General features: G+C 45.4%; 1 protein-coding gene across 1 annotated transcript in view; it reads left to right on the top strand.

Moving 5' to 3' along the window:
• Positions 1-2,547: 2,547 nt before the first annotated feature.
• Positions 2,548-9,979, top strand: part of PIP4K2A (phosphatidylinositol-5-phosphate 4-kinase type 2 alpha) — an 82,635-nt gene continuing 75,203 nt past the window's right edge. Inside the window, exon 1 of the mRNA XM_084859053.1 lies at positions 2,548-3,039. Coding sequence (XP_084715179.1) covers positions 2,899-3,039 — 141 coding nt within the window. The 5' untranslated portion in view covers positions 2,548-2,898. The remainder of the gene's footprint in view (positions 3,040-9,979) is intronic.

The following is a 9,979-nucleotide window of genomic DNA, read 5'->3' as shown; positions in this document are numbered from 1 at the left end:
ATTTCATAAATCTTTCCCTTGATATTAGTTTTGTTTTGTTTTGAAAGCAGCATTGAGTGGCTGTGAAAAATGGCAGGAGATGGGTTGTTTAACCTTTTCCCCTCCAGCCACTTTTTGGCTCAAAATTCCCCTCCTAGGTGCTTTTTCACCCACAAGGGAAAAGATACAGTTACCAGTATCTCCCTCTACCCCCATGTGTGGAGAAAAGCAAGTTGGGACTAATTTTGAGCAGGTGAAGGGGAGAGGTTATGCAGCCCTTCCCTCCATCTTATTCTTTCTGTCAATCTCTGGGGCTCATAGTGGACTACGAGCATGTTTACTTGCACCAACTCTTTCAAAGGTGTAAGTACATTTGCACCTATATTTTTCTCTCCCTGGTTGGGTTGGGTGCTGGCTTCAGAACTGGCTTTCTGAAGCTGCTATTTGCATCATAAGGGAAGCTCCTTTCCACACCTGTGGAGGCTTCATCTGAAATGCAAATAACAGCTTCAGAGAGGCAATTTGTGTCAGGGGGAGGGCAGAACAGGGAGGGAAAGAGTTAAACTTCCCCTATCGTCTTTAGGCTGCAAAATATTTGCATGTTAATTGCATTCATGCAATTAACCTCCCATCTAATTTGGCCCTGACCCAAACCCAGGATAGAATTTGAAATCAATGTAGCCCCACCCAGCCACCCACTACCTAAGTTTTTCTCCTTTCACTAGTAGTATCCCACCAGCAGAGGTTATGCTAGCAGTAACCCACTGCTGGTGCAACTGTGTTGCCCTTCTAGCATAAATGTGTAACACTAGCATAGCATCTCATTCTGCTGGTGGAATGAAATTTAGTAAAAATGCTATCCCTGCCCAGTGGGTGTTAATCCTATCCAGTATAGGATTTCTACTTACACAATTTAAAAGTGCCTATAGTGAGATTTAAGTACAAAATTATGCATGGTGTGGAAAAAGTGGATAGGGTGACATTTTTCTCCTTCTCTCATACTAGAATCCAGGGTCATCCCATGAAGCTGATTGGTGGGAAATTCAGGACTGATAAAAAGGAAGTACTTCTTCACGCAGTGCATAAGCTATGGAATTAATGTCCACAAGATGTAGTAATGGGGCCACCACTTTGGATGGCTTTAAAAGGGGGTTAGACAAATTCCTGGAGGAGAAGGCTATCAGTGGCTACTGGTCCTGATGGCTATGTGCTACTTCCAGTATCAGAGGCAGTAATATGCCTTTATACACCACTTGCTGGGGAACATGGGCAGCAGGGTGCTTTTGCAGTCATATCCTGCTTGTGGGTTTCCCATGGGCAGCTGGTTGGCCACTGTGTGAACAAAATGTTGGACTAGATGGAACCTTGTCTGATCTAGCATGGCTGCTCTTAAGTGCTTTGATAACATGCATATTTATAACATTTACAGTGCAATCTTGTGCATGGCTCCTCAGAAGTAAGATGTATTAAGATCAATGGAACCTTTGCCCAGGTTAAGTATGTATAGGACTGCAGCCTATACACACTTGATAGAGTATTCAATAAAATGCATAAGCAACTCAAACGTTTGCTTTCATTCGTTACCACCTCTGAGACAACTGATTAAATATCACTACCCATCCAGGGATGGACAACTTGTTCACAAGAACATCTGCAAGACCACAACTCCCGTCATCCCTCACTATTGGCTATGCTGGCTAGATCTGATGGGAATTGCAGGCCAAAACACCTGGAGGGCCACAAGTTGCCCACCTCTATATCCATGTGTTCAGTGGAGGCTTGTGGCTCCTATTTTAGTGGGGCAGTGAATCTGCTCTGGGTTTCAGTCAGGGCTGTTACGGAGCTATCCAAAGTGCTGAACCCTATCCTCTAAATTGGGTTCAGGACCATGTTGTTGTTCAGTCGTTCAGTCGTGTCCGACTCTTCGTGACCCCATGGACCATAGCACGCCAGGCCTTCCTGTCCTGCGCTCTCTCCCAGAGTGTGCTCAAGTCCATATTCATTGCATCGGTGATGCTATCTAGCCATCTCATCCTCTGCCGTCCCCTTCTCCGTTTGCCTTCAATCTTTCCCAGCATCAGAGTCTTTTCCAGTGACTTTTCTCTTCGCATTAGGTGGCCAAAATATTTGAGCTTCAGCTCCAGTATCTGTCCTTCCAATGAGCAGTCAGGGTTGATTTCCTTTAGGATGGACTGATTTGACCTCCTTGCAGTCCAGGGGACTCGACCATAGATAGCTCTTTTAGAGTTCTGGCTGCTTTTGGCTGAAACCTAGAGTGCCTTTTCAGCCCCACTGGAATAGGAGTCACCAGCCTCCACTGTATGTGTTCCAAGTTAGGGTCGGAAAGCAAGCCGGGCAGAGGAAGAAAAGGCCTCGTTGTCCCTTACCGCGCATGCCCAGCGCGCATGCTCAGCGAGAGTAAACGCGGTGATGGGCCGGCGCTTGCCGGGCAACTCGCCGGTGGGTGCGATGCCTCCGCTCGGCAGGGAGGGAGGCGGGGCGCTCTGGCGGCCTGTGTGCGCCGAGGTGGGCGGGGCCGAGAGGGCGGGGCCTGCGGCAGGCGGGGCCAGAGAGCGGGGCCATTTCAGCGAGCGGCAGCGGCGCAGGCGGCCAGGCCAGGATGTGCTTGGCAGCGTCTTGCGGTGGCGGCAGCAGCAGCGCCAGGGACGAGCCCGTCGCTCCCCTCCTGCCGCAGCCACGCTAGCGCCCGCCGCTCGGTCAGAGCGGCGCTCCGTCTCGCCGCCTGGTTCTGCCGGCCCCTCCTCGCCCCTGCTGTTCTCCTCCTCCTCCTCTGCCCGCGGCGGGTCCGGGGTGCGGAACCTCGCCGTCGCCGCCCTCCTCCTCCCTCTCTCTCTCTCTCTCTCTCTCCTTCCTTCCTTCCTCGCCTGCTGCAGCAGCGGCTGCTCCTCCGTGGCTCCCATGGCGGCGCCGGGCAACGTCGTGTCCGTTATGGCGAGTAAAACCAAGACCAAGAAGAAGCATTTCGTGGCCCAGAAAGTCAAGCTCTTCCGGGCCAGCGACCCGCTCCTCAGCGTCCTCATGTGGGGGGTGAACCACTCGGTAAGAGCCGTCGCAGCCACCGCAGCCGCCTCCTGGGGCGGGGGGAGCTGCGAAGGGCCGCCTTATTTGTTCGTTTGTTCGATTTATACCCCCGCCTTCCTGTCAAAAAGCGGCCCTCAAGGCGGCTTGTTGGCCGCTGAGGCTGCCTTTCCCTCGGCCATCTCCTCCTCCCTCAGTCAGTCTCGCTCCTGTCATGACAGGGTCTGTGGTCTTGTGGCCCTCACCGCGTCGTTCGGCTTTCTCCGGGTTAGCTGCTGCTGAAGTCCCTTCTCCAGGGCTCTCTGCCGCCCCCGCCCGCCAGCCCTGAAAGGGGGTCTTGGCATTCCCACCCAGGCATGCACACTTTCCCTTTCCTTGTCTTTCTTCTCCCCCCCCCCCCGAAGGAATCCAGGCTCTCTGTGAGAGCTAAATGTGCCCTTGGACACACAAGTTGATGCTGCCCTTGGCGTGGCAAAAGCGGTGAATGTGCACTTGTCCCTCTCTGTGGGTTGTATCCACTGTTAGTCTAACTTAATTCCCATTCATTTCGATGGGTCTGTTCTAAATGGGGCTAACATTGGATACAACTTAATGTTCCCTTCTCAAGGAACTGTGTGAGTGCATCTCTGTCTCTCACACACTCTCGCACACCCCATTTGTAGTGTGTACACCACCCTTCCCCAACCTGGTGCCCACCAGATGTGTTGGGACGCCAACTCCCTGCCAGCCATGCAGGGAGTTACAGTTCAACACGTCTGGAGGGCACCAGGTTGGGAAAGGGTGGGTGTGTGGTGTTATGAGCATCCCAATATTTGGTAACTGGTGAGGCATGGCTGTGGTGGCTAAATGGAAGGTGGTATGTTTCTAAGTACTAGATGCTGGGGGGTTACATAACAGTGGGTGACCATCTCCTTTGTACCCTGCCAGTGAGCGCCCAGAGGCATCTGGCTGGCTGTTGTTCACAATGCTGAACTAGATGGACCTTGGCAATTCTTGGCAAGGCAGTTCTTACATTCCTGTCTCACTATTGGTACTTTTCACCTGGAGATAGTGATGTGAGAAACTGTAACAAATGCCAGTCTTACTGGTATGTCTTGGGTATGGTTAACAGTGGGGCAGCACTGGATTAATGGTGTGAGCTGGATGTCCTTTGCTGCTGGGCTAATAGCATAGCTGTTGTCCAGGTTGGATGGATTTTGCTGAGCAGTGGCAAAAAAAATCAGGCTGCAGAGGAGCTATAATACGTTATGCATGCATGGCAAACCATCTTTCCTCCCAGCCCCCAAGACATAATGTGTATCATGTAGCTTGAAGGCAGAACGCTTAATATCTGAGATAAAATATTGTCACAGTAGGGAAGCTGGAGGCATGTTGCTGCCTTGGAGTACTGCAGTATCCTGTCTCTGAATAGGCAAGAGCTATTCATTTACCTGTGCAATGTTAAAGACCAAGGAGAAAGGAAATATGAGACTTGGCTTCTGATTGTTCGTAGAGTTGTAGAAGTGGACATACGGAATGAATAATGACCATGATCAAACCTGACTGCAGATGCTAGTAGCATGGATTGTATTGTCTGCCTTAAATCTTTTGCAGTGGAGAAGGGGTGGTGGGGGGAAATGCAAATGTCTTACTTAAGATCATATTCACCTGTTTAGTAAAATGGTACTTCAGTTACATAAGCGTGTGTCCAGACCAGATTTCCCGGGGGTTTGTTCAAGACGGTGTTGAAAATTTGCCCTAGGTTAGTTGTGGGAGGAAGCACAGTATGCACAATATTTTGTGTACCTTTGGCATTTGCAGTGTTACTTCGCTTGAAACTTTCACACATGCTCACATGCCTTTTACAGACTTTGGGTTACTGTTTCTATGCTATATCTGTAGCAGGTTTTGTGGTTTGGTGACTAATCTTCCTCTTCATCCAGAAGTAGCACAGTCTTATCTGTCTTTGGATGTGTGTGCGTGCTTGCATATGTATGTTTGGGGAAGTTGGATAACACAGTCACTGCTTCTAAAGTATAGTTACGTTTTAACTTCTCACAGTACTTGTTTTTGGGATCTATAGATATTGGAAGTAGAACTAAAAGAAAGGAACAGGATAACCATTTGAGCCTTAAACTTGTTACTATTGTGTATGCAGTACTTTCAATCTTTATTTGCTCAAATGTCATCTGAATGTTCTGCAGATCTGGATGCTACCAAAAAGCTTTAACAAAAGTAAGTCTGAAACATAGGCACAGTGAAGGAGCATGGGTATATTTACACAGAAGTGACTACCTATCCTAAGATTCATAACCCAGGACCTTTTTTCCTATACAAAGAATTCCAAACTTTTGAGCCACAAACCCTTACTAGCAATTAGGGTCCAGTTTCTCTAGAAACAAATGCCATGCATCAGGTATGACCGCCTGCTTATTATGGAAAGTGAAAGATGGGTTATTGACTCTCTCTTTCAGTTCACTTTTTACTTCTGTGTTTACATCTTCAAGAGATGAAAGCAAGTTCAGGGGTTATCTCAGGGTAATTGATCATGTAAGCAGACTTGTCTTCTCTTGATTACAGTAGCAAATGGCATGAGTTGATGATAACCTCTTAGTAATGTTGACATTAAAATAATTCATCATAACTTAACAAATTCTGTTTTGCAGGATGAAAGTTCTCATGGTACGGGACGTGGTGAACTGTAGCTTTAATGCAGGATTTCCACCAGGTTTCTTAACTTTGTGCCTTGTGACAAAATAACAATTTTTCCTGGATGTAATATCCTCTGCACTTTTAATTAAAAAAAATAGAGAAGCTCTGACTACTTGGAACATGTCTAGTGTTAACACAGAAGCAGCCTGATTTGAAAATAATTGGAGCTTGAATGCATTAGTTGATTATGAAAAGCTCTGTAAGGATGTGGCCATAAGGCTAGACTTGTAAAGATAAATTAAGGGCACAATCCTGTGCTTGTTTAGACATTTAAGAAGTCCTGTAGCTCCTAGCATTCCCCAGCCAGTCATGGCTGGCTGGGGAATGCTGGGAGTTGTAGGACCTTTTTCTGTCTAGACATGCATAGGACTGCACCCTAAGTGAATTGGGAAAAGGAATTTTAAATAGCTTGCTTTAAAGTAAAAAAGATTACTGATGCTTTGACTCTTTTCCTCAGAGTTGAAACCTCTTTTTAAACTCAACTACATTGAACAGCTTTTAGTGAGATACTAATATTTAATCATTGTTGTGCTAAGAACGATAAAACCACAGAAGTGTAAAACTAAAGAAATTGCAAAAACCTACTCTTAAACCTGTAGAAGAAAACAGTTAAGTAAAACATAGATTAAGTACTGCTTCATCTTAGTAGACAGTTATAAGATTGTGCTGTAAGTGTTATATTGGCACCAACATTTTAACTGATTAAGACTGAGATTCCCTGTCAACCTGAGTTTGGAATTTGCTTCAGACCTTGCTTTCAAATCCTGGTTAACGATGGCAGGGGGAGCATGAAGAGAACTTGTTCAGGGACTGGGGGGGGTTCATGATTTTGCTTTACAATTGCACCAGCCCTTAATTAAGGTCTTTGCAATTCCCAAGTGGCAGTACAATGAGCGGAAAGGTGGCATATTCACTAGACAATGGCTTTTTGTGTCGTCCCCCCTTCAACTTAAGAATTGATTTAAAGATCACATTTGCATGCAGCATGTTCTGGGGTGTAGCAGACTTTTCAGCTTGGAAATTCTTGGCCAAACCCATTGCTTCAGCCCTCGCCATGGTGCCTACAAACATCTTCCTCAGCACCTGCACAGACCCTGCTCCAACTGATAATTTAAAATTGTTATAATTTGAAAAGGGATGTGGAATGAGCTCCCTAGAGAGGTTCACCTGGTGCCTATGTTGTACTCTTTCAGGCGCTAGATGAAAACCTTATTTTCCCAGCATTTTAGCATTATAGTCTATTAACTTTGCTGTTTTGAAACTGTTACTGTATTTTAAATCTCTGCATTGCTGCTAGGTTTTATTCTGGTTGTATTTTTATACTGTAGTTTTAAGCTTTTATATTTTATACGGTTTTTATTCTGTACTTTGTCATTTTAATTTTTGTGAACCGCCCAGAGAGCTTTGGCTATTGGATGGTATAGAAATGTAATAAATAAATAATAAAATAAAATCTAAATTGCTAGTAAGGGCTTGTGGGTCAAAAGTTTGGAATACTTTATGTAGGAAAAAGGTTCCCCAATCATGAATCCTGTGATATATCTGGGCATTACACAATAAGTACACTTTTATTCTAAGCTCATGAATTTCAGATGCTAGCAGCACCACTAACCTTTTATCTTTCAGAAGACTGTAAAAACAGTTTCACTTCAAACAAGACATACAAACCTTTTGTTTAGACTTTACTTGTAACGTAGGTAGCGACTTCTAGCATCTTTGCTTTAGCTGTGCCCTCAGTTTGGCAATACTGGAGAATGGAGTCAGATCAGATCCCTATTCCATTTTTTCCAATAACTCTGCATATGTTTTTAAGCCCTTTTTAGGCCTCACTCTTGCTAGCACCATGCATTTTGGGCAGGGGAACCTGTAAAGGAGAGACTACTGTATGTGACAAGGCTTTCTTGTGATTGGGATCAGGACCTTCTACAGCAGGGGTAGGCAAAACTTACTGGTAGATTTCTGGGTGATTTGAAGTAAGAACATAAGCAGATTGGCAAGGATGTATGACTCCCAATAATTTAATAATGGCAACAACAAAAGCCCCCTCCCCCTATACTCCTGAAACGAAGAAAGATTGGGTAACTAAGGGTGGTTTTTTGTGTGCTAGGTCTCAGTTCTGTTCTGGTACTCAAAACATGTTGTTAAGCTCAGAATTCTTTAGTCCTAAGTATGTCTTTTGTACTTGGCTCCAGTTGGTGGATCTAGAGGTTCCAGTAGAAATCAAAGGAGATCCTGTAAGCCTCAAGCCTGCCCATCCCTGTTCTCCTCTTTCACAGCTGCTGCACACTGGGTCACTGTTTTCATTGAGCACTACAATCCCAAGACCTCTTTCCTGATCAGTCACTGCCAACACGTCCTCCATCAGTATAAATGGGATTAGAATGTTTTGCTCCAATGTGCATCATTTTATGCCTACTTGCAGTGAACTGCATTTGCCATCTTATTGCCCATTCACCCAGGTTGACAAGATCCTTTTGGAGCTCTTTGCAATCCCTCTTTTGTTTTTACACCCTGAATAATTTGTCATTGGAAAATTTGGCCATGTTACTACTAATTTCTAATTCCAAATTATTTATGAACAAGTTAAAAAGCACCAGTCCCAGTATAGATCCTTGGGGACCCCAGTTCTTGCATCCATCCATTGTGAGAACTGTCCACTTATTCCTACTCCCTGTTCTTTTATTGATCCATAAGTGGACTTATCCCCCTATCACATGAATTCTAAGTTTGTTCAGGGGTTTTTGATGAGGGACTTTATCGAAAGCTTTCTGAATATCCAAGTATACAGTATCTACTGGATCACCCCTAACCACATACTTGCTGATGCTCTCAAAGAACTTTGATAGGTTAGTTAGACAGGACTTACCTTTGTAGAAGTCGTATTGATTCTTCAGCAAGAGTAGCTCTTCTATATTGAGGATAAGGAAGCTGTGATTCTTCAGACGCTTTTGGACTCCAGCTCCCATCAGCTGGAGCATGACTTACACCCAGGGAGGATGGGAGCTCCAGCCACCCAGATGTTGGACTACGTCTTCCCTACCTCTGTTCTATATGCTTGGGGATGGCATTATCTTTAAAAATGGTTTCCACCCATTTATCTTGTACTGATATTAAGCTACTTGGCCTGTAACTTCCTGAATCCCTTTTTTTAAAAACTGGTGTTCCACTGGTTGCTTTCCAGTTCTCTGGTTCGGAGGCCCATCTTAAGGAAGTGATAGTCAAAGGGGTGGTTAAGACAAGATGCCAAACAATTCACTGCCATTACATGATTGGGCTTGGCTGGACCCTCAAGCTTATATGCTCCCTTCCCCCCTTATGTCTGGTGATTCACTTTCTAATTTTCTGGTTTGAGGTAAACTGGTTTTTCTCAAAGCAGGGAAGGAGGGATGGAATTGCCACTCATTAGGGGATGCAGGAGCATATAAGCCTGAGACACGGAGACCTAATGCCGAATAAGGATTTGTCTGAACTCTCCTGAAGTATAAAAGGACAACTATTTTTTTAAAGGTGCCCGTGATTAGGAAGATGAACATGGACCAGGGGGTGTTCATAGGATAAACTTTATGAATTGGTTGAGAATGAGTGAATTGTTTAACTGGAAATCCATTTATTTTCAGAAACTTCTATGCTATATCTTTACAATGTGTACTCAAGGTGGCTTAAGATAAAACATAATCTAAATACATCTGAATGTAAAATCCCAATTACAAAATATACAGCTGCTGCTGAGCTGAAACAGAGTAAAAAAGTAAAAAAGCAGAGCTATAAAATTCATATTGTACCATTGTATGGATAATTGGGTGTCTTCTAGCATTCTGAAGTGCACATTTGCTTTTTGTGTAATGTGTTAGGTTTGCTTAGCTATGGTTGCTTTGTAAATAACTGCTCCTCGGTTATGCAAGGAGTCTGAGTTACAGAAGGGGCAATCCTATGGCCACTAGTCAGTGGCTAGACAGCCATAGGATATCTGATTTTCCGGGAACCGACCTTCCCCCACTTCCACGCTGTCTTGCAGGCAGTGCGGAACAGCCCCATGTGCCGCGTTTGCAAGAAAAGTGCGGAGCGGCCAAAAGGGGGCGTTCCAGGGCGGGGAGGGCGGAAATGCCTGTACTACACGTCCAATGTGTTGTACAGCAGCCTCCTCCCCCGCTCTGCCCTCCTGTGGCTAGACAGCCGCAATCGGCTGTCTAGCTGAAAATGCAGGGCAGAAGCGCAGAGGGAATGATCCCCTCCATTGGATAGGTGGTTGCCTCCAAGTTCAGAGGCAGCT

This window comes from Heloderma suspectum, chromosome 5 (assembly GCF_057233095.1).
Source record: "Heloderma suspectum isolate Gila_16-S chromosome 5, 16-S_ref, whole genome shotgun sequence".
NCBI lineage: Eukaryota > Metazoa > Chordata > Lepidosauria > Squamata > Helodermatidae > Heloderma > Heloderma suspectum.
Note: the sequence above shows the minus strand (reverse complement) of the source record. Positions and strands in the feature narration are given on the sequence as shown.